The 25,617-nt window shown below is 39.6% G+C and overlaps 1 protein-coding gene across 5 annotated transcripts in view; it reads left to right on the top strand.

Moving 5' to 3' along the window:
• sh3kbp1 (SH3-domain kinase binding protein 1) overlaps window positions 1-25,617 on the top strand; it is a 253,846-nt gene that overhangs the window by 216,336 nt on the left and 11,893 nt on the right. For 4 of the 5 annotated variants that reach the window (XM_067992652.1, XM_067992651.1, XM_067992655.1 and 1 more), the window contains 5 exons: window positions 5,807-5,905; window positions 9,725-9,890; window positions 17,345-17,436; window positions 23,735-23,844; window positions 25,296-25,442. In XM_067992652.1, coding sequence (XP_067848753.1) covers window positions 5,807-5,905; window positions 9,725-9,890; window positions 17,345-17,436; window positions 23,735-23,844; window positions 25,296-25,442 — 614 coding nt within the window. The remainder of the gene's footprint in view (window positions 1-5,806; window positions 5,906-9,724; window positions 9,891-17,344; window positions 17,437-23,734; window positions 23,845-25,295; window positions 25,443-25,617) is intronic. The other variant, XM_067992653.1, reaches the window with a different exon arrangement.

Here is a 25,617-nt window from a genome sequence, read left to right as displayed (position 1 = left end):
TGTGGACCATGTGCACACTGAGCGGCCTTCACACGGGTTTTTAATACTCACTCCTTTCGTGAGCCTCCTCTCAGGTAAACTCATTTCTATAAAAGCTGTGTGTATAGTTTGTGTGTAGACCCAGGGCAGTAATGAGAAAATAGGTGTTTTGGGAAAAAAACCTCAGTATTTTGTGAAGGGCTAGGTGTAATACCGCACCTCCCACCTTCACAACGTTTAATAGCGTCGTTGCTCAATTGCACAAGAGGGAGCACTGCAAAAACACAACAGGTCAGACAGCATTTGTAAAGTGAAGCGGCAGATTATGACATTTTGGGTATGTACCTTTCATCAGATCAGGGGTGGCTTTAGGGACTGCGCAACCCATACGATTGCAGGGGCCCCGAGCGGGTCCAGTGATAAGTGTTTAGTATCCTAATCTAGTAAAATGTAGGGGCCCTAAACCAAACCTTTGCACGAGGCAAACGCCGCTCCTACTTCCAGTGTGTTCTGACAATGTGTTCTGATGAATTGTATGCACCAAAAACATCACATCCCGTCTTTTCTCTTTGCAGATTCTGGCAGCGTATTTGCAGCAATTTCTGTTTTTATTTCAGATTGCCTGCCAGCATTTGCAGTTTTTCCTTTTATATTAATTGCAGGACACTTGATTTCGCTTCAGTTATTTGTTGAGTAAATGCCACCTGCTGTTTGCCCTGAGAGGTGTTCCTGTTCTGCCTAATGCACTAAAGCAATATTGAGTTGTCTAGTGAGATTTCCGATTGTGACATTACATTTTGAAATAGTAATTTCCCACCCGGTTAATTTATAATGCTAGTTTCTGATTGCAATCACGACCCAAAGAGAGACAGCAGAAATTATTCAATTGCATTAGCTCTTGTTCCAATGCACAATTAAGTAGGTGCTACTTATTAAGGAGGTGCCAACCTTGGCTCAGTGGTAGCACTCTCTCACTGAGTCAAATGGTTGTGGGTTCAAGTCCAACTTCAGAGAATTGAGCATATAATCCAGACTGACACTCCAGTGCAGTACTGAGGGAGTGCTGCACTGATCAGAGGAGCAGTTTTTCAGATGAGATGTTAAACTGAAGTCCCGTCTGCCCTCTCAGGTGGATGTAAAAGATTCCATGGCACTATTCGAAGAAGAGTTCTTCCCGGTGTCCTGGCCAATATTTATCCCTCAACCAACATTACTAAATCAGATTATCTGGTCATTATCTCCTTGTTATTTGTGGGACCTTGCTGTGTGCTAATTGATTGCTGCATTTCCCTACATTGCAACAGTGACTACACTTCAGAAGTACTTCATTGGCTTTAAAGCGCTTTGTGACGTCCTGAGGTCGTGAAAGAAGCTATATAAATGCAAGTCTTTTTCTCTATATAATGTATCTGTTGAATTTCTTGTTTTTCAAGATTTTTGGGGGGTTACACTGCTTTCCTCAGCTTGTTTAAGCCTATAACTCTGTTATTCTCTTTGTACCATTAATGCTAAGTATTTCAAAGTAGAATTCGAGCAATGTGTAAAATTAGAAATTTTAACAAGTTTTCTGAAGAGAATTTTTTAAAAGCAAACTAAAAATGTTTTTACTGTTATTGTTCATGTTACTCCATCTACATCTCATCAAAAGTGGAAATGTTTTTTTTAAAAAGGGGAATCTTGTTTTTAATGGCTTAGAACAGTGTTGTCCAATACATTAGCCACTAGCCACACGTGGCTAATTGGGAATCCAGATATGTCTAATTTCTACCTCCGGGAATCCAGATGTCATGGATTTCAAAAGAGGTGGTCACTGATTTCAAAAGGGAAGGTCATGCTTGACCAACCTTATTGAATTCTTTGAAGAAGTAACGGAAAGAGTAGACAAGGGTAATGCAGTAGATGTAATATATTTGGATCTTTAAACAGCCTTCAATAAGTAGTCCACAATGCCTGCAAGAGCAGTGGCGTTTCATTTTGGGTTTGTATCAGTTTACTTGTAGGCATAGTAGACTCAGGTCAGAACATGTGGAGTCAGGGGACAAGTAGCAGAATGTATAGCAAGCTGACTACAAAACAGAAAACAGTGTGTAGGGATTAAGGGCAGCTACTCAGACTGGCAAAAGGTAAGAAGTGGTGTTCCACAGGGATTGGTGCTGGGACCACTGTTGTTCACAATTTACATTAAAGATTTGGACTTGAGAATTGGAAGTACAATTTCAAACTTTGCGGACAACACCAAATTGGGGGGTCTAGTTAATACTGAGGAAAAATGCGACAAAATACAAGAAGGTATTAATAAACTTGCTGTAAGTTCTTACTGTACGGTTCGGTCTTTAATCAAAAGCCTGCAAGTGAGCCTTGTGCCAAGCATAAGGTTTTATTAAGAGTTACAATACAAGATAAGTAGTAAAGATGTTAAAAATACAATAGTACAATTATAGCATACTAAGTACAACATGGCAAAAGAACAAGGCTCCCGGGGTGATCAAACCCAAATGACCCTGCAATAAGATATATCGAACTGTCCAGCTGCTCTGAGAATATTCTAAGAACTACATGTTACGCTGTTACCTATATACCCATACTCGAGCTGTAAAATCTGCTGATTCCAAACCTCCTTGTCGTTCACAGGTCAATCAATTACTCTGTAGGCCAAACACTATCTGCTGATGCTTCACATTCCCTAATAAGATAGTAACGCATCCTAAGCCACCATGTTTATAAACATCGAAAGTACTTGGAGACTTGGCATTTCATAACTTGATCAACCAAGGACATTTTGAGTCAACAATCTTGAACACATGCAAACAAATCTCTAACAAAGACCTTCATGGAAAACTACTGGTACTAACACTTGCAGAATGGGCATGTAATTGGCAAATTAATTTCAATATAGATAAGTGTGAAATGGTGCATTTTGGTCGGAAGAATAAGGAGGCTACATAATGTTTGGACAATAAGAATCTAAATGTGTTAGAGGAGCAACGGGATCTAGGGGTACAGATACACAAATCACTAAAAATGACGACGCAGCTTAAATAAGGCCATAAAAAAAACAAGCACTGTGATTCATTTCTAGAGGGAAAGAATTGAAAAGCAGAGAAGTTATGTTAGACTTGTATAGAACCTTGGTTAGACCACACTTGGAGTACTGTGCACAGTTCTGGTCTCCATATTATAAAAAGGATATAGAGGCATTGGAGAAGGTGCAAAAAAGATTCACAAGGATGGTACAAGAAGTGAGAGGATATTATTATCAGGAAAGGCTGAACAGGCTGGAGCTCTTTTCTTTAGAAAAGAGAAGGCTAAGGGGTGACCTGATAGAGGCCTTTTAAGATTATGAAAGCATTTGATGGGGTAGGTGTTGAGAAAATGTTTCCACTTGTGGAGGAATCCAAAACTAGAGGTCATAAATATAAGATAATCACTAATAAATCCAATAGGGCATTCAGGAGAAACATGTTTACTCAGAGTGGTAAGAATGTGGAACGTGCTACCACAAGGAGTAGTTGAGGCGAATAGCGTAGATGCATCAGTGCAGAAGCTAGATAAGCACATGAGGGAGAAAGGAATAGAAGGATATGCTGATAGGGTTAGATGAAAAGGGATGGGAGGAAGCTCGTGTGGAGCATAAATACGGCATAGACCAGTTGGGCGGAATGGCCTGTTTCTGTGCTATAGGCGCTACGTAATTGGGAATCCAGATGTGGCTAATTGCATTTCTGATTAGTAAATAAAAAATGAGTAATAGACACCTTCGTTGGGCATCTGACCTCAATACTCGTATTTGCACGACGTATGCATGTGAACTTTAACCTTTTTATGCGTTTGTAGGTAAAATGATAAGACGAAAAGCAGAATGTGCGAGTGTTTTTTGATCATTGTGAGTGCTTTACTTCTTTGGTCACTGAACGGTGGTAGATGTTTGTTAAATGTATTTCACACGTGTGTATTTACTTATCTGTATTGTGTGAGTGTGTGTAAGGTGTTTTCTACTAAAATTAGTGCACGTGGTTAAAGTGGTGTCACTGTAACCACACCTGTGGCTAGTCAGTGATTTCTATTGGACGACACTGGGTTAGAACAGTGATCTTTCCTCTGAGATCTGAATTTGAATCCGGCATGGACTGATGGGATGAAAGTTTCCCCTTTCTTGCTGTGGGGACCCTTTGTGAATTGTTTGCAATTTCAGTACAGTTCCTATTGGGTCCAACATGAAACTTAGTCTTGATCATAGGACCCTCAGGGATGGTAAATATGAGAAACTGAGCAGTATAATGGAAATTTTAAAAAATGAAAATGAGGGAAGGATGGAAGAAAAATAAGGGATGGAAAGATGGTATTATTAAATAGGGAAGAAGAAAATTAAACTGAAAGCTGTGAGGATAAACTTTACAAAAAAGGTTTATCTTCAGACTTTGGATATGGGTGGTTGTTGGCAATGCTGGCATTTATTGTCCATCCCTAGTTGCCCTGAAAAGGTGCTAGTGGGCCTGCTTGCTAGGCCACTTCAGAGGGCAGTTAAAAATCAACCACTGGAGTCACATATAGCCCAGACCGAGTAAGGCCTAAAGGACATCAGTGAACCTGTTGGGTTTTTGGACAGTCTGACAGCTTCATGGTAACTTTTACTGATTTTTTTTAAACTGAGCTTTTTATTTCTAGATTTTTTTTTAACCAATTCAAATTCTCAAATTGCCACGGTGGGATATGAACTCGTATTCTCTGGATTATTAGTCCAGGTTCCTGGATTACTAGTCCAGGAACATAACCACTACACAGCTACTGGGTGTGGATAAGTGGATATCAAACTACGTACTTTTGTAATCATGCTAATTTTGCGAATTTTGGTTCAAATTTCATGGTTTTTGTCCATTTGGAGAAGACCACTTTCACAGGTTTTTTTCCTCACATGGTGCTTTCATTGAGAGTCAGAAAGCAGTTTTTTTTTTAGATGCTGAATTCACGCAACAGTGAAAGCCAATTAGGAAACACTCAGTTTGGAAGAGTTAAAATGCATAAAAAGTATCTGAAGTAACAGTTAATGTCACCCAGAGCTATGTAGATTCATCATTACAATTGTCCGAAATGATTAACTGCCTGATGGCACAGGACTGACTGCTCTTGCATAGAGAACAGGGAGGCACAGTTGGCTCATAGGGAAACTCTCCTCACGAGCATCCTGGTCCCAAGTCCTGAAAAGAGCCGCAGCAAAATAGCCAGCGAACTAAGTGACGCAAGTTAGGAGGGTAAACTCTAATAAACTTTGCATGGTCAGAACCTTGTTTCACTCACTCACCTGCAGTGGCACTTCCTGCTCAGATCCTGTTTGAAACTCACTTGGCTTTGCGATTGATGGAATTCATAGGACCTATCTGGTTTTGTGGATTCTGCACAGCAGTGCGGAAAGAAACGGCCTCGATAACGTGGTGTAATGGGTCTCTTATTTGGATGAAGCCTCCAATCATTTAGTAAAGAAAAATATGTGTATCTTTTTTCTCAATTGAAACGAATGCCAAAAGGCTGTTCGGCCCATTGGTGAACTGATCCAGGTTCATATGGGAAGGGCACTTGTAATGAGGCAAGGCAGAAAATTCCAGCAGCACCCTTCCCAAAACACGGCACTTCGCTGATGATGTGCTTTACCTACAAGCTTGGTGGAAAACTGAAGAGGGGCTGTTGTTTGTTGTGACATCTGGTCGGCAACCTGACTATGTTTCTGCAAGGTTACCACATTGCCAAGCACTGTTCTGTATGTGTGCATGCGTGTTTTTTTTTTCTACGTTGGCTGCTGTAATTAAACATCGGTCACGTTTTGGTTTGTTAGGACCCAAATTTGATGGTTCGCTAGTGGACAAAAAGAATGAAGCAAAAAGGATACCCCCAGAAAGACCAGACTCCCTGCCAACTAGGATAGAGGACAAAGGTATGAAATTTGCTGTCTGTTCACACCTTGGAGGCAGTTTACCTCTCTAGACACTAAGTGGATGACCGACAGGTACAACACACCTGAGATGCATTGCACCTGTGGAAAGGTAACTGCACATATTTTTCGTGTTCCGGGCCACTTGCATGGCCCAGGAGAAGTCCACGAACAGGCCCATCATTTGAGCCTTGTGGCTGCAGAATTCGAGCAGGTTTGATCTGCACGTCGGGCCACTGTGATCAGGGTCTTCTGGCTGCAGATGGTGGTATAAATGACAGCCAGCAGCAGTGCTCTGACACACACATCCATAGAACGTGCATCACAATGATTGAGATCAGCAGCCAAAGTGCCCTGATTGCATCCAAAAATCCTAAATGGATTTAAATTTAATTTAAATTAAAGGAAGCATAACTGCTTGCCCCAGGGCCCTGCTATCCCTCTAGTCAATGAGGGTCAGGGGCAAGCAAAAGTATGAGGCTTCCCTGGGTGCCCAGTGAACATTACTTGGGGAAAATAAATTGAGATGGGGGGCTAGGAGCCCCTACTTCCCTTATTAAAGTAACTGCACTGGGCCTGCACATACTGCAGCTGCAGATCCAGTTGCGTCCTGCGGGAAGCTCCAGGAAATCCTGGTGGGTTGCGTTGAGGACGGAGAATTGATATAACGGGTCTCCTTTCCTTATCCAAGTGCCTTGTGTCTGGACCATGCTGATCTCCCAGGTGCAGAACAGAGGAAAATCTGCTTTCTTGTTTCCACATGGTATCGATTGTATAAATGAAGTTTACATTTTTTTATATAATTACAAATGGAAGCACTTGCATGAGACTGAAGTACAGAATGCACAAGTATTAATGTTAGGAACATAGGAAATTTTCATTTGACCTAGAGGTGAGAGATCCAGATTTCCACTATCCTTTGTGTGAAGTGCCTCCTGACATCACCCCCGAATGGCCAAACTCTAATCTTAAGGTTATGCCCCCTTGTTCTGGACTTCCCCACCAGAGGAAATAGTTTCTCTCTATCTCCCCTATCAAATTGTTTAATTATCTTAACCACCTTAATTAGATCACTTCTTAATCTTCTACAATCAAGGGAATACAAGCCTAGCCTATGCAACCTGTCCTCATAATGTAACCCTTTTAGCCCGGTATCATTCTGGTGAATCTGCTCAGCACCCCCTCCTTCCTGAGGTGTAGTGCCCAGAACTGAACGCAGTATTCCAGATGCGGTCTAACCAGAGCTTTGTACAATTGTAGCATAACTTCCACCCCTTTGAATTCCAGCCCCCTTTAGCCTTTTAAATTATTTTTTGTTCCTGTTCACTAGGTTTTAGTGATTTCTGTGCATGGATTCCTAAATCTCTCTGCTCCTCCACAGATCCTAGCTTCTCACCATTTAGAAAATACTTCGATCTATCTTTCTTAGGTCCAAAGTGGATGACCTCACACTTCCCCACTTTGAACTTTATCTGCCACAGTTTTGCCCACCACTGTCTTCTCAGGGCAATAAATGTTGCCAGCGATGCCCACATCCCAAGAATAAATAAAGAAACAAACCATGTGAACTACTACTTTACCCAGTGAATCATTAGCAGATTTGAAGGATTATGTTTTTGTTTAGCGTAAAAATGTAGTGACATTGTCCAAAATATTTCCCTGCCACCGTTGTAGAAGCAGAGTCCATAAATTGTTTTACAAGGAAGTTAGATAGTTGCTTGAAAAAGAGGAATATTGAAGGATATGGTGGGAAAGTAGACAAGTGAGATTAGACTGGATTGTTCAGGTGGAACAAACACAGGCACAGACTTGAAGGGCCAAATAGGCTTTTTCTGTGCTGTCTCAGACTAGTTCATTGTAAAAATCATTTTATTATCACACCAGCATAAATATTCAGTGTTCAATTTACATCCAGCTGAAAAAGGCCAAAACTTACTATGGTGTGTTAACAACCATTTAATCTTTGTAACTGGAGCAAAGCTCGTAATTTGCTGTGCCATTGTGAAGCCTCAAACATAGGAACTGGAGTAGGTCATTCGCCCCTTGAGCCTGCTCCGCCATTCATTTAGATCATAGCTGATCTGTATCTCAACTCCATTTACCCGCCCTGATTCCATAATCCCTTAATACCTTATCTAACACAAATCTAGTAAGCTCAGTCTTGAAAATTTCAATTGACCCAGCCTGCACAGCCTTTTGGGGGAGTAAGTTACAGATCTCCACTGCCGTTTGTGTGAAAAAGTGCTTCCTGATTTCCCTCCTAAGTGGCCTAGCTCTAATTTTAAGATTACAAAGCAGTCAGGGTCGGTACAAGGACCACTGCTTTTTTTGATATATATTAATGACTTGGACTTGGGTGTACAGGGCACAATTTCAAAACTTGCAGATGACACAAAACTTGGAAGAGTAGTAAACAATAAGGAGGACAGTAATAGACTTCAAGAGGACATACAGGCTGGTGGACTGGGCGGACATGTGGCAGATGAAATTTAATGCAGAAAATTGCGAAGTGATACATTTTGGCAGGAAGAACGAGAAGAGGCAATATAAACTAAATAGTACAATTCTAAAGGGGGTGCAGGAACAGCGATCTGGGGGTATATGTGCACAAATCTTTGAAGGTGGAAGGACAGGTTAAAAAAGCATGTGGGATCCTGGCTTTATGAATAGAGGCATAGAGTACAAAAGCAAGGCAGTTATGTTGAACCTTTATAAAACACTGATTCAGCCACAGCTGGAGTATTGTGTCCAATTCTGGGCACCGCACTTTGGTAAGGATGTGAAGGCCTTAGAGAAGGTTCAGGAAAGATTTACTAGAATGGTTCCAGGGATGAGGGACTTCAGTTATGTGGACAGACTGGAGAAGCTGGGGTGGTTCTCCTTAGAGCAGAGAAGGTTGAGAGGAGATTTGTTGAAGTGTTCAAAACCATGAAGGGTTTAGGTGATTGGCAAAAGAACCAAAGGCAACACGTGGAAAATCTTTTTTACGCAGTGAGTAGTTATGATCTGGAATTCGCTGCCTGAAAGGGTGATTGAATCTGATTCCATCATGGATTTTAAAAAGGAATTGGATAAATACTTGAAGGGAAAAAATTTGCAGGGCTATAGGGAAAGAGCGAGGGAATGGCTCTTACAAGGAGCTGGCACGGGCTCGATGGGCCGAATGGCATCCTTCTGTACTGTAACCCATTCTATGATTTGGGAAGCTGTTTATTTTCATTAAAAAAATAAGTAACATAGCCACCAGAGCAGAGTAAATGCTTCAGCATTTGAGCAGTCTGCTGGCAGTGAGTGGGGATGAAACAGTTTTGTGTTCCACATTGGGAACTCAAAAGCAATCACATTGCACTAGCGCTGGGACCAACATTAGTACCATTTTCATGCAAAATTCAGCCCGTGCCCATCTTGTGTAAGTTACTGGCGTTTTATAACTTCACAGTCTTTTTAGTCAAACAGCATTTTTGAATGGACTATTTAGAGCACAAAATACAAGCTTTATGTTTGAAAATAAAACAGCTGAGAATTTGAGATGTTTTTAATGGATCAGACGCATTTTTCTCGGTCTCTAGACTTAGGCACTGGAAGGTAGGCACTATTGGTGCCAACAGTCTGACAGTCATTGTAAGTGAATGCCACTCTCGACAGCTGTAGGTTTATTTGGGAAACTGTCTTGAACAAGATATGATTACAAATATGATCATAATTATTTCTGCATAGTTTTTTTAAAAAGTCATTGACCGATTTTGATTGCTTTATAAGAGGAAACTGTTCAGAATTGTTTTGCAGAAGAAAGGGCCCTAATGTTTGTTTGCTTATTTTTAGAAGAAAAGTTGGAAAGAGATCAGAAACCTATAGAACATTCTAAACCCTCAGTACCTGCAATACCACCGAAGAAACCTTTGCCTCCCAAGACCAATTCTTTGAACAGACCAAATACATTGCCTCCTAAAAGGCCAGAGAGACCAGCAGCACCCGCAGCTCATGCCAGGTACATTTTGTCACCTGTCGATAGTTTGCACTTTGTCTCTGATTTTTTGTTTGTTGCAACAAAGAACTATCTCAATTTCCTATGACTTAAAAGGTCCTAATGGTTTATATTACAAAGTACTTCAAAATAAACGTTGACTCTAAAGTTTCTTCCAAGCGATATCTACAATCTATTAAAAAAACTTGTTTCTGTGCACGCTTCCTGTCTACAAAACCATACCTCCTATTGTGTTTTTCACCCTTGTGTGTCAACTTTTTCTCCATTATAAATTCCTATTTCCACATATTTGATGCAAACTGCTTATGTAAACTTGTCACGCTGTATTTATACCCTCTTATCAGTGGTGGTGCAGCAGCACGTAAGTCTTAGATTTCCCAGTTCCTTATCCAGTGCTGCAGAGAAACTCCTATGCTGCAACCAACTCTACTTCCCAAATTACAGTAACTTTGCTACTTAACTATAAATAATATTAAATCAATGTATAAAGATAAAGTTTGTGCATGCTGGACTAATTATCTCCTGCCTTCTAATTACTGTTCGCCTGAAGACCAAATTTGGTTTTGACTCCCCGTGTGCAATGACACGGGAGATCAACTAGTAGTTTCTCAGTTCTTTTTAATCTACTTAATTTAGGCTTGGGAGCAAAAAGAGAGAAGAAATCTCTGAGTCTTCATAGTTCTATGACTGAAATATGTATTCAGATTTTTTTTGCTCCGTTATGGCCTATCCAGAAATTGATAAGTACATGGGTTTCTTGTCCCTTTATCACATGCCCTTCAATTAAACTAGTGCTTTTTATCAACATAAACCTATACAAAAAAAAATGCATTTGACTGCAATTACAAAGCAGTAATCTTATCAATGGGATACAGTCTCGTGGACTAATTTATTATTATCCCCAATTTTTAGATTATTTATTTCCATTTTCAATTCTGCTTGTGTTATGTACCATTCCTCGGCCAAAAGTTTGGTAAATGATATTCTGCAACCTTTACATACAGTAGGAGTATAATCTAGCTTGATAGGTTCTGAGCAAGCCATGAAGTCGTCATGATTTTGCAGATAGGCGATGCTACCTGTGGTCTCCCACACCTGCACCATCTAAAGGACACCTCGATGACAGAGTTCAGTACAATATCGCCAACCCCTCTGCAACAATGAGTTAGGTTCAACAGATCTTGCAAAGCATTTTACTTCTCCAGCCTTATCTAGGTTTTTGCATTTCTTTTTCAGGGGACTAAGGTGTCTATACTGGCTAATAAATCCCCAAAAAGTAACATACCAGGCTGTTCTTTCCAGGACAAGAATTCAAAAGAAAAACTGCGCTCTTTAAGCTAGATGGCCACACCAGTAACCCACCCTTTGGTCGCTCAGCAGCCATTTAGAAAGCGAACAAAGGAGGCAAAACCCAACAGAGAGAGTAAATAACATACAAGGGGCTGAGGCAGCAATTGAAATATATCACAGTGCAGAAATTGTACCTCATGTAGTGTGTGGTTACACAGTATGGCTGTTGGCACTGACCCATGTAATATATTGCCTGCATTAAAAACCAAGCTTAGTGCCTCTAGCTGGGTTAGTGTGTCTGCACCAAAATATGCCAAAGGCTTTAAATACTGTGGGAAAAATGCAATATATCATTCACTGTTGCTGACTTTTGCAGTGTCTAAACAAGATACCACAACTTTTCAAAAATTACATGATTTTAAAAAATTTCTAGGCTTTTATCGATGAGAAGTTATGCAAGTAACTAGTGCATCATTCCGTTTTACCTACAGTTAATCAATAAGTCGTACTGACTGTGAAAGTGGCTGAGGCTATATAGAGAAAAATGGATGACTGGGAGTGTTGCAAGGCTGCAACACACTCGTGGAGTCCAGAGAACATCACAAACCATGACAGCAGGTAGCATAGATGAGCTTAGTCTAGCTAAGATGGTATAATTATTTGCAGGGTATTTGAGCTCAATATTAATCTTTAAATAGTCATTTAGTGGAGTTTTACAGGGCAAGAGGACTGTGCTTTTTGTATTTCGGACTGTCGGATGTGGGTGACTGATGTGCCCATGAAAGTGAAGGATATGCTCACTGGGGAATAGATCATATTTCCACTTGCACCTAGTATCTGATTCAAGCAGTTACAGGTTATGCACATCATCTACTCTTATTAATTCAAAGTTTTTTTTTGCTTGAAATTTTAATATAACAGCACCATTTCAATTCAAATTCAGCAATTTTTGAGTTAAGAGTAGACGACTGTAGCAAAAATTGGATGCAGAAAAGCCCGACTGCAACCTCTGAGCATCTCCAGCTGTACCAGCGTGCAGCACACCAGCCTTCATGTTAAGGGATAAATCTTCTATATTGTTCTCCTTACAGTTACTTATATTTTACCCATGATTTGGAAACTTAGAATATGTTGTTATTGACTTTGCTTATTGCAATAAAGCTAGCATGTTATTGCAAATAATTTATATTTAACAGTGTACTTAAATTATGTTTACATTAACCGAATGTTGTCCTGAAATCTAATTATAGGAAGTTTTCTACTTTTTATTTAAGTTTGATTCATAGCTTTACACTCAAAATGTGAACAGTTAATTCAGTGTTGTCCAATGCATTAGCCAACAGCCACATCTGGCTAATCAGGAATCCAGATGTGGAAAGCAGCATTTCTGATTAGTAAATTAAAAAAAATGAGTAATAGACTCCATTGTTGGGATGTGATCTCAATACTCATATTCGCACGGTGTATGCATGTGAACTTTAACCTTTTTGTGCATTTGTTGATCAAATGGTAAGACGAAAAGCAGAGTGCGCGAGTGTTTTTTGATTGTTACATAGAATGTACAGCACAGAAACAGGCCATTTGGCCCAACAGGTCCATGCCGAAGCTTATGCTCCACACGAGACTCCACACACCCTTCTTCATCTAACTCCAATAACCTATCCTTCTATTCCTTTCTCTCTCGTGTTTATCTAGCTTCCCCTTAAATGCATCTATGCTAGTCCCCTCAACTACTCCTTGTGGTAGCGAGTTCCACATTCCAACCACTCTCTGGGTAAAGAAGTTTCTCCTGAATTCCCTATTGGATTTATTAGTGACTGTTATATTTATGGCCCCTGGTTCTGATCTCCCCCTGCAAGTGGAAACATCTTCTCTTCATCTACCCTATCAAACCCTTTCATAGTCTTAAAGACCTCTATCAGACCACCCCTCAGTCTTCTCTTTTCTTGAGAAAAGAGCCCCAGCCTGTTCAATCTTTCTTGACAGGTATAACTATAGGGTAATCCTTATTTCCTGTGATTCTTGGAACTGGACGAACAATGAAGCAAAGAAATTCACCCTCACTCACGGTAGTTTTGTTAATCAAAAGTAATTATTTAACGATATCATTCATTCGAGCATTTATGAAGCAAAATCAAACCATACATTTGACTTTGCTCTATAAAATCCAGATATACACTTAATAATTTGCAACGTTATTATATAATGACTTAACAATTCATACACACATCAGGCAAATCATGTAAAATTATACGACCTTTAATCAAGGATTTTGTTTATCGAGGCCTGAAGGTGATCAGCTCTTTGGTCCACGAGGACCTCTTCTTGCGCGATGTTCGACTGCAGTGTGCCTTCCTTTCGACTGCCATGTGGTGAAGAGACTGTTCTTCTCTCAGTCGTCTTTTTATATTGCTTTTACCAACAGGACGTAGGATTGGGGGAGTACCATTCTTTTTGTCCAATCGCTCTCTGTCGCTATGCCTCAATTATGAAAACATACTTCATGATTGACAGTTTAGGCTTTGATCATGTGACTGGAATGTGTAACCCCTTGATGTAGAAAAGATCATGTGCTCAAACCATGGGATGTAAAAGGCCCCTTTGCTAACTCCGCTTATGGCCTTTCCTGCAGAGATTGTCCCTTTCACTTCTATACACAGACATTCTTACTGGTCCTGACATCTCCAATTTTGATTGCTTCAGCCGCTTCAAATCCATTCCTTATACCATTTGACCATATATGGATGCAACGCTATTTGATGTTTTACAAATCCCAGTTCTTTGAACAGAGTACCAGAGAGATATAAGAGCCCTCATGCCTCTTCACAGCTACCATTGCTTTCCTGAGCATTTTATTTAATAATCTAGATATCTATCCGCAGTACAATGTTTTCGATTCCGAAACTCATACTTCTCCAATGCCATTAGCGTCATTTAGAGAAAGCAGGATTTGCGAGAACACAGTTTACTACAAGACAACGTTTGCAGGTTTTCAAATGTCTTTGTTTAAAAGTGGCACCATTAACCCTTTCCTTCAAATGTCTTTTGTTAAAGGGGTTTTGAACCCCACATAACTCCTCAGTTCTGATAACACCCTAGTAAATCCTTATTCCACCTTCTCCAGTGCCTCTATATCCTTTTTATAATATGGAGACCAGAACTGTTCACAGTACTCCAGTGTGGTCTAACCAAGGTTCTATACAAGTTTAACATAACTTCCCTGCTATTCAATTCTATCCCTCTAGAGATGAACCCCAGTGCTTGGTTTGCTTTTTTTTTATTGCCTTATTAACTTGTGTTGCTACTTTTAGTGATTTGTGTATCTATACCCCCAGATCCCTCTGCTCCTCTACCCCTTTAGACTCTTATTTTCCAAGAATGTGGCCTCCTTCTTCTTCCTATTAAAATGTACCATCACACACCTATCTATATGGAAATTCATTTACCACTTACATTCTGCAAGTTTATTGATGTCTTCCTGTATTTTGTCGCAGTCCTCCTCGGTATTAACTAGACCCCCCCCCCCCCCACCAAATTTGGTGTCGTCCGCAAATTTTGAAATTATACTTCCGATTCCTGAGTCCAAATCATTTATGTAAATAGTAAACAACAGTGGACTCGGCACCGATCCTTTGGAACACCACTTTCCACCTTTTGCCAGTCTGAGTAACTACCTTTAACCCCTACTCTGTTTTCTGTTTTGTAGCCAGCTCGCTATCCATTGTGCTACTTGTCCCCTGGCTCCACGTGCTCTAACCTTGGTCACGAGCCTACAATGCGGTACCTTATCGAAGGCCTTTTGAAAATCCAAATATATTTTATCTCTTGCATTACCCTTGTCTACCCTTTCTGTTACTACTTCAAAGAATTCAATATGGTTGGTCAAGCATGACCTTCCCTTTTGAAATCAGTACTGACTATTTATTATATTTTCGGTCTCTAGATGGTTTTCTGTTACATCTTTGAGTAAGGATTCCATTATCCTTCCTACCACCGACATTAAGCTAATTGGTCTATAGTTCCCTGGACTGGTTCTAGCTCCCTTTTTAAATATAGGAATTACATTAGCTATCTGCTAGTCCTCTGGCACTATTCCCTTTTCAAATGAATTTTTATATGACCGGGGGTTTTATCCTCTCTAAGTTTGATTAGTTTATCAATTATCTCCTCCCTTTCTATCTTTCTTTTTTGATCTCTTCTTCTAATATCATGCCCACCATGTTAGTCTCCCTCGTAAATACGAGGCAAAGTAATTCTATAATATTTCTGCCATTTTGCTGTCATCACCTGTGAGTTTATCATGTGTATCTCTTAGTGTCCCTATTCTTATCCTGATTTTTCTCTTATTATTTCTGTGTCTGTGGAATACTTTACTTTTTTTTTACTTGATAATTTAATTTCGTAGTTTTTCTTTGATAAAGAAGTTTTTTTTACTTCTTTCCTAACCTTTTCGTATTCCCTTTTGTTATCCTCTCCTTTGTTGTCTATGCACTTAGTGTATACCATTTTCTTTAGTTTCAATTTTGCTCTTATTTCTTTATTCATCCATGGTGTATCATTACAGGCAGGTTTGTTCTTGCTTTTTAGTGGGATATATTTCTCCTGGACTCTCTTGATCACCGTTTTAAATGCTTCCCACTGCTGTGCTATTTCTTTGTCAGTAAATTTTTCCAGTTTATTTTCCCACGTTCCATTCTCATCCCCTTAAAATCAGCTTTTTTCCAATTTATTACTTTGGCCTTTGTCTTACTTATGTCCTTCTCAATCTTTATCTTAAACCTCATTATGTTGTGATTGCTATTGCCTCAGTGTTCCCCTACGCTTACTTCTCTTATCATTTCCCATTACTTGATCCAGCAAAGATTCCTCTCTTTTTGGGCTTTTTACACAATGGGTAAGAAAGGAGTCCTGCAAATATTGTAAAAACTCCATTCCCTGTACTCCTTTATCTACCTTTTCCTGCCTGTTTATTTGAGGGTAGTTAAAATCTCCCATGATTATTATTCTATGTCCTTTACTTATTTCATATATTTGCTTACATATTTCTTCCTCCACCTCCTTTCCACTATTAGGGGGTCTGTAGTATACGGCTATTAGCATGATTGGTCCCGTATCTTTTAATTCAGTCCATATGGATTCTGTTTCTATCCTTCTGTTAGTTATGTCCCTTTTTACTACTGCCATTATGTTATCTCTAATTAGTACAGCTACTCCCCTCCTCTTCCCCACCCCCCCCCCACTTCTTCCCTATCCTTTCTGATTATGTTATAACCTGCAATATTTAGTTACCAGGCCTGTTTTTTATGTAGCCATGTTTGTTATTCCTACTGCATCTGGTTTCTTGCTATGGATTATTGCCTCCAGTTCTCCTGTTTTATTTTGGACCGTTGTGAGCGCTATACATTCTTGGTCACTGGTGGTAGATGTGTGTTCAGTAAGTATACACACATGAAGTACATTTACCTGTATTGTGTGAGTGTGTGTAAGGCATTTTCGACTAAAATTAGTGCATGTGGCTAAAATGCTGTCGCTGTAGCTACACTTCTGGCTAGTCAGTGATTTCTGTTGGACAGCACTGAGCTAAAGGAACGCCTGAGTATATTCTTATGAATTTGATCACGCATGTGCTTTTTGCTTTTTACGGTTTCTGTACACAGGCTGGTGACTTTCGGAAGAACGGCCAGCGTGTGACCAGCAGGCAAGCACATGCTTAGCAGATATGGGCGATTCCGGCAAAATTAGTACAGCTGGGCTGAGATTTAGAGCGTTTCACTGACTGGCGGTTTTGTTTGATGGGTGTACTAATTGAATTATATTCCTCAGACTCACACTGTTAATAGTAACCAAACAACATGCCTGTGTAATTCAAAACCTGTATTACTGCCTCCTATGTTTCATCATTGAAAGCAGTTTGAGAAAGGCTTTGCTGTTTAAATTCAAGCACTATTTGTTAGAAATATGTAAGCAAATATATGAAATAAGTAAAGGACATAGAATAATAATCATGGGAGATTTTAACTACCCTCAAATAAACAGGCAGGAAAAGGTACAGGGAATGGAGTTTTTACAATATTTGCAGGACTCCTTTCTTACCCACTGTGGTAAAAGATATGCTTTCTTAATGTATAGACAAGTGCTGATGTGAATACTGTTGTTTTCTTGGGCAGGTCTGACAGTGATCCAAAGTCTGAATTAGGAGTTTCTGTTCTGTTTCTCAGCACGTCGGAGAGAGAGACCTTGGAAAAGGCCGATGACATTGGTAAGAAGTCACTGTCCCATTCAGCTGCTGTTTCTAATCGCCTATAAATAGCTGCATTATGGTGACACTGCACACTGCATTGTAGTACACATCGACGTATTGATCCGAAAGAGGGACCCATTACACAGTATGTAGCATGTACATTTGACCTTCTCTCCAAATGGGATATATTAAGCGTAATTGCAAACAGTAACGAAAATTCGAGCTGGGAAGCTTTGTTTCAAAGGAGTTACATATCTGTAAAATAAGCAGCCGATTGGTTCCGCAGTGAAGAATGGCTTGTGACAAACAGCCTCTGCTGCAAAGCAAGTAGCGCAAGTTTACCTCTTGTTACCCTCACTTATATCAATATAGTAATTTGGAATTTACTGATTTATTCTTTGTGTGCGCAATTGGCAGATTTACTGACCGTGGAAATATTTTATACACGAGAATCAAAATTTGCATGAAAAATGACTGTTAACAGTGAGTACAGTATGCAGTGTTCTGGTATATACTTAAAGCATCGAGTCTATAGGAGAAGCTGCAGCCTCTTAGAGTGAATAGAATATCTTACTGGTGATCGTGAGTTCAAGGAACTCCTACAATGCCAGTGATTGCTCCACTTTATCACCAGTGAGAGATTCTTCATAAATCTTTTAATTGAATTTTAGTGCATGTTTTAGACAGATTCTGCATATATGTTTTTAAAGTTAAGGATGTGAGATTGGAGCTTGCTTTCCTATTTTTTTTCTTTGCTTTACAATTTACTATTGATTATTTTCAGCATGACGCAACATTCATTGTAATTGTATTTAAAGTAGTAATTTGATGGCATTAACATAACTGTAATCTACCAGAGTCAGTCACTGCTGTACCAATTAAAGCAATATTTACAACTGAGTTGGTTAGTACTACTGTTAAAATCTTAATTTTGAAAAAGCCCAAATTTAAACTGTATCTTTTACTGCCTTATTCTTAAAATGAAGGTCAGTTGCATTCTTTGTTGCATGAAGCAGTGTGGAGATGTATCAGCCAAGTACAACAAACAATGAGTAAACTTAACAGCTTGCATATATATAGCACCGGGTTCCAATTGAAGTGGCTGCTGTCTTAAACAGTGCCAATCAGAGAAAATAATTGCAATTATTTCACAAAGTAATGAGAACTCCATAGTTCAGGATGAAACTTGCATGCACACTGCCTCTCATTTAGTTCTCAGTATAGAGAAAAACCCACTTGAAAGACTCAGCAGCTTGTTCCTTACATGGAAGATAGTTTTTGTGCAAAAGTATTGTATGAGTATATTATATTAAAAGTGTACACGGTATGTTATAACAATATATTACTGCATAGGACAGATAATGGTAGACTTTGAACTAACCCCTAAAACAACATGCCATGCAACAGTCTTCCAGGTTCCAGTACTTTAAAACGTTATATACAGGGTTGTTTTTAAAGGCATTGCAGTGTGCCTAGGGGCACAGCATAGAATCTTACATCACAGGAAGCGGCGATTTGCCCTTTCGCGCCTGTGCCGGCTCTGACAATGCCACCCGATTAGTCCCACTTCCCCTCTCCCCCCCCCCCCCCCCCCCCTCCATATCCCGTCACATTTTTCCTTTTCAAGTATATATCCAATTCCCTTTTGAAAGTTACTATTGAATCGGCCTCCTCCGCCCTTTCAGGCCGTGCATTCCAGATCATAACAACTTGATGCGTAAAACAAATTCTCCTCATCTCCCCTCTGGTTCTTTTGCTAATTATTTTAAATTTGTGGCCTCTGGTTACTGACTCTCCTGCCAGCGGAAACGATTTCTCCTTATTTACTCTATCAAAACCCCTCATAATTTTGAATGCCTCTATATTGATTCTTCCTTTAACCTTCCATGCTCAAGGAGAACAATCCCAACTTCTCTGGTCTCTCTATGTGTCACTAAATAGTAGGAGATGGGATCTTCTCTCCAGTTCTCAACATGGTGAGTTCCTAATCTCAATGGGGCAATCTCAGGTGAAAAAGAAAATTGGAGATAGATTCGATCTAACCAGCTCTTGTGCAAAGTTTGGTGCTTGGCTTGCAGATCTGAGCCTCAAAACCTGTTGCTTGCATGACCACATGAGTGGGTGACACGGGGCCTAAGGAAGGGAGTAAGAATCTTTTTTAAAAAGGAGGAATCACATTATAAATTCAATGTTCTGAGAATGCTTTCCCCCTCCTCCCCTTTTTAAAAGGAGAATTTTAATATGGAGCAAGTCTAAGGAATGATTATCAATTTTATTTCACTTCTTTTACAATTGTTTCTTGGGCTGCACAGGGCTGAGAGTTTGGACTGGTAACCAAGCTCAGAACAATTTGAATATAATCCATAAAATACTCTCTTCAATGGTGCAGTTATCTAACGTTTAATTTTAAGATTTCAATTTCTTGGCTTACCTGTGAAAATTGATTGCATGATTGTTGTAAGTCAACATCTTAACACATTTATACGTAATGAGGGGACACCTTCTTCATCGTGACTCCATTGGGGTGAGAGTTAAGATAGAAGTCTGCAAAACTGAGCCATAATGCAGTGCCTTGATTTTATTAATGCAAGTGGGTAGTTTGAGGGTTGCAGATACCTGTCTAATTTGTTCTGTAAATAGTATTGAATTGTGAAATGATAAAATTTAATAATGTAAGTATAACTTTTGTTATTACAATTTAGCAAAAATACAATTAAAAGCAAAAACTGCTTCAGTAACTTTCTGTTCTGTTCTCATTGTTTTCAGACATTCCTTTCTTGTGACGACTTTGTTTTCCTTTCCCATCACTCCTTGTAAAGCCTTTTAACTCTCACTTCTATTTACCATGGGTAACTCCACTTCCATGCCCTTTGAGGGTAAGGCTGACTTCCTCTTGACAGTCACTAGAGCTCTGAATTATTTCTGCTCCTCGCTTTCCATTTATCGCAGTTAGATTATGCAACAAGCAAAATACAGTTTCCAGGCAGACCTCAGTACACACTTCATATGTCATATTAGGAATTTGTCTAATAATTGCAGTTATACTGCATATAGATTTGTATTGGAATTATAATTAATTAACAGTGGAATTTGAAATATATTACTACTTTGAAAATAATTGTGCGAGTATCAAGAAGGTTTTGAAGAGCGTGGAAAGTCAAGTATTAAACTACAGAAGAGACGCTATTATTGCTGTTTTAATTGGCAGTGAGTTGTGCTAGTCAAGTATGATCGACCGTTTTCTCTGGAAAGGGGGCTCAGTCCTTTGATTAGTATATTTCCTTAAGCTTGAATAATCATACCATTTTCTGTCCTTACGGAAAGAAATACTTGAAAGACTTGCATTTATATAGCGCCGTTCATGATCTCAGGGTCGCAAACGCTTTACAGCCAATGAAGTACTTTTGAAGTGTAGGTCACTGTTGTAATGTAGGAAATGCAGCAGCTAATTTGCACACAGCGAGGTCCCACAAACAGCAATGTGATAATGACCAGATAATCTGTTTTAGTGATGTTGGTTGAGCGATAAATATTGGCCAGAACACCACAAGAACTCTCCTGCTCGTCTTCGAAATAGTGGCATGAAATTTTTTTACATCCACCTGAAAGGGCAGACGCGACCTCGGTTTAATATCTCATCCAAAAGATGGCACCTCCGATAGTGCAGCACTCCCACAGTACTAGCACTGGGAGTGTCAGCCTAGGTTTTGTGCTCAAATCTCCTGGAGTGGTGCTTGAACCCAGAACTCAGAGGTGAGAGTGTTACCACTGAGCCAAGGCTAAAAATTATGATATTAGACCACCAGATGTGGAACTATAAGGGGGACTAATCTGGAAGGCTTCCCCCAATGGCTTAGGCATGTTTACCCAGTGAGTAGCTGTACCATGCAGATCAGGAAGGTCCCAGGTCCATCTTTGGTCTGTGCTGAGGTACCTGCCCTCAGCTGGAGGGGCACAACAATTATTTTCAGCATCCGTGGGCCGGGGTTGGGGAAGTGGGACATCAGCCATTCCAGATCTTGATCATTGTCCAGTGAACCCTGCTAGAAGTCTATGTGTAGCCATCTGATGAGGACAGCAAGAGTTCAGTTATGATGCTTCCCTATGCTTCGATTGCCAAGGCTCACGGATGAATAACAGTAATTGAGGGAGACACCAAAGGTGGTGTGGTGCCCCTGGCACTGTGCCCTACCAAGGGATTCATTTCTTCAGGGGAGAAAAGAAAATCGGTGAGGGAATGAAGTTGGAAGCTTGTAAGATTTGTCTCTATATTCTAAGAAAATGAGCAATACACAAATGAAATATCTAAATATACTTCATCTTTTAAATGTGTACATGATCTGCCAGTAATTTGCTTCTTGGCATAGTTTAGCGTGGGCTGAAACATATCTGTCTGCTTTATAATCTTTCCACTAGAACTTGACCACAGCTTTTCTTATCCTTCCTCTATCATACTGCTTGCTTGTTAGTATGTCCTCGTTGAGTGTGGATCTGCTCTGGTTTTCCTCCTGTAGTATAATTTTTCCATATAATCTTCTAGATAAGCAAAATACAGCTATTATATAGTTACTAATAACATACAAGCCACATTTCAAGCAGTATTAGAGATGGCTGGGCAAATACAGTATAACCTTTTTTTGTGAAATTATGTGCAAACAAATGTGAATTTAAATCTGTCTTGCTCTCTGTCAGTAGCAATATTCTCAACCAAATACTCATCTTTGTTTCTATCAGATACCATATGTCGCAGATACCATATGTTCCAGCCATACGAAGTAGTCTTTACCTCATCTAAATGGATGGATATTGTCCAGCATTCACTGAATAAACAGCTAAACAGAGAATGAATGATTTTTTTTAACTTGCTATCTGAGGTCAATTCTGAAGATGACTATTTGGAATATTATTTCTCCAATTGATTTTTTTATTTTGGTGGTAATACGTGCCAGCATACTTGAAGTGCAGGAATTTCACAGTGTGTGATTTCCATTGAAAATACATTTGTTGAATCCTTGCTACATTGGTGAGGTGATTCATTTGATCTGCAAAAGAACTTTTTTTTTTACATTTTACATACTGAGCCTACAAAGTTATAAATTTCCTTTAGATAACTTGTACTGATGAAATTGTTTCAATAGAAAGACTATTGTTATCTTTTTAATGCCATTAGTGTAATACATGTCAGAATAATAGAAAATGAAATTGGGCCAAAACACTCCTTTTAGTTGTATAAAAGCCCTTCAAACTTTTAATATGAATCAGTTCAAATTATTTTGGAATGGACCTGAAACAACCTATTGTTTTTGGGAAGTGGTGGGCTACCCTTCAAATGTTACTTCATACCCTCCCCCGCCAGATCTCCTCTCCTTTTCCCTCCTGAAGGCATTGACTCCTTGCTGGGAAACAGTTAACGAAGCACTAGATGCCCTCCTTGCTCAAAAGTGGCATTCTTCATATGCAAGCCTCGAGTATGAGTATCAGCAGGTTATTTGGCCGCAGGGGATGAGGGAGGCAAAACTAGGAGCTAATTAACCCCTTAATTATCTTCAGCCTAAGCCTTCCCCCATTGTGTTTGAGAGCCATGGCAGAAATGCCAATTCATTTTAAACATGTGAAATGTGTTCTTAAACCACTCACATTAATGGGTCTTTCATCATTTGACAAAGGATACATTACTCCATTTTAAAAAAAATTTGAAGTTCAATATCGATGTTGAGGTCATTTCCAAAAATTAGAAATTAGTTACTGGTGGGGGGGGGGGGGAGAGATATTTTAACTTTTGGCGATAGTATGAAATGGGCGATACCGGATTGGCTGCCTGTTATACACGTCTCCGTGGAAAGGAAAATCAGGATAGTGGTATAACGGATGGCCGATCCGATATCGCTCATTTATATACAATTATATCCGCAGGTCCCTTAGCTGCTTGAACTGTTAATGATGGCGGAATTCACAAATGTAGATTCTGATCGTAGGTGGCATGTTGCTACCTGATTTGGCTGATCAATATGTTAACCCATTTTGATTTGGTATTTCATTCTAATAAGGAAACTCTTCATGCTTTTGGAGGGGGAGGTAAGGAGAGTTAGTTTATGTATAACAATAACTGCATTTTATTTCTTTCAGATTTACTGCTTGTACCACATATGATTTCAAAAAAGCATCACAAGATCAAATATTGGACTATGACTTGGGCATTTTGCTGAGACTTGATTTCTGATTGCTGTATCGAAGTTGTTCAGTGCTAGTTGAAATTTACACTATGAAACATTTGTTTCTAACTTATTACAAGGCGTTTTTTTTTGCCTTCTCGTAGATGTAGCGAGTTTTGACAGTGTAGTCTCTTCCACCGAGAAACTCAACCATCCCACAACCTCCAGACCCAAAGCCAGTGGAAGGCGACCACCATCTCAAGTCTTTACATCTGTAAGTGGTTGAAGGCTGTTTTGAATTACAGCACAGAAACAGGCTTTTTGACCCAACGGGGCTATGCCAGTGTTTATGCTCAAACGAGGCTCATCCCACCTTACTTCATCTAACCCTATTAACATATCCTTCTATTCCTTTCTCCCTCATGTACTTATCTAGCTTCCCCTTAAATGCATCTCTGCTAATCGCCTCAACCACTCCATGTGGTAGTGAGTTCCACATTCTCACCTCTGAGTGCAGAAATTTCTCCTGAATTCCCTATTGGATTTATTAGTTACCATCTTCTATTCATGGCCCCTAGTTTTGGACTTCCCCACAAGTGGAAACATCTTCTCTACATCTACCCTATCGAACCCCTTCATAATTTTAAAAACCTCTATCAGGTCACCTCAGTCTTCTCCTTTCTAGAGAAAAGAGCCCCAGCCTGTTCAGTCTTTCCTGACAGTTGTACCCACATCCTTGTAATCTGTGCACAGTACTCTTAAGTGTGGTCTAACCAAGATTCAATATAAGTTTAACATAACATCTCTGCTTTTGAATTCTATTCCTCTAGAAATAAAGTTTGCACTTTTTATGCTTTATTAACCCACATTGCTACTTCTAATGATTTATGAATCTGTACCTTTAGATCCCTTTGCACTTCTACCCCACTTAGCCTCTTTTTCCAAAGAGTAGATGGCCTACTTATTCCTCATACTAGTCGCCTTGCTGTTTTGATTATGTGGTGACCAAACTGCTTTTTGATGATGGGCGGTTTCATTTCATGATGATCCAAGTAAGTTTCAAGTCATGTGAGCTGCTGCTTCAGAATAAGAGTCTTTAGATAGAATGTAAAGGATATTTGAAGAAGGCCCCCATAAGGGTAGAGAAATGGGATGCAGGTTGGTTTTCCACTAACCAGGAAATTGATATTTGGGATGGAAATCTGGATTTTTGTTAAACTTCTATGAGTCCAAATTATCTACTCTGTGTGTGTGTGTGTGTGTGTGTGTGTGTGTGTGTGGTTTTGCTGGGGAATAATTTCCATTGAGTGATGAAATCTGCCAGTCAGCTGGATTGTCCACTGCAACCAAACCTTTAGGTGTCAGCCGTGGCTTAGTGGTTGCACTGACTCCTCTGAGTCAGAAGGTTGTGAGTTCAAGCCCCATTCCAAATGCTTGAGCATATAAACAAAATCAAAATACTGCAGATATTGGAAATCTGAAATAAAAACAGAAAATGCTGGAAACACTTGAATGGTGGAATGCATTTTATTTTCAGACACCAAATACAAAATTTGCTATGTTGAATTTTAACCCTTAGCAAGCTGCAGACAAGTTCACTTGTCCAATCAAGCTTATCTGGCATGAGAGTGGCCAACGGAGATATGTGTTTGGCAGAGGCCCTTCCAGACCTGGAATTTCAGTGCTAATGTGCAGCCTTGTTTTGATTTCTTTCCCTTCCTGCAGCCATCGCTTTCAAGTCCTGATTACTTGGACTCGCCAACGTCACAAGAAGAGGAGAGAGAGGATCAAGAGAGAATAGAACTTGATTCCAACACAGGAAAAGTAAAAGAAATTGTAAAGAAAGCTCCGCGAGCTATCCCAGTGTTACCAGTGAGTTGTCAGCGCCTTGTATTTTTTCAGTAGTTGTTTAGAATAGATAATTTTCAGCAAAAAATGACAACATAATTTATATAGCACCTTTAATGTACAAAACAACATAAGGCACTTTACAGAGTGGTAGGAATGCAAACACCAGGCTGGGAGAGTTTGAGAAATAACTGACTGC

The sequence above is a fragment of the Heptranchias perlo genome, chromosome 11 (assembly GCF_035084215.1).
Source record: "Heptranchias perlo isolate sHepPer1 chromosome 11, sHepPer1.hap1, whole genome shotgun sequence".
Classification (NCBI taxonomy): domain Eukaryota; kingdom Metazoa; phylum Chordata; class Chondrichthyes; order Hexanchiformes; family Hexanchidae; genus Heptranchias; species Heptranchias perlo.
The sequence above is the reverse complement of the archived record's forward strand: the minus strand, read 5'-3'. Positions and strand labels throughout refer to the sequence as shown.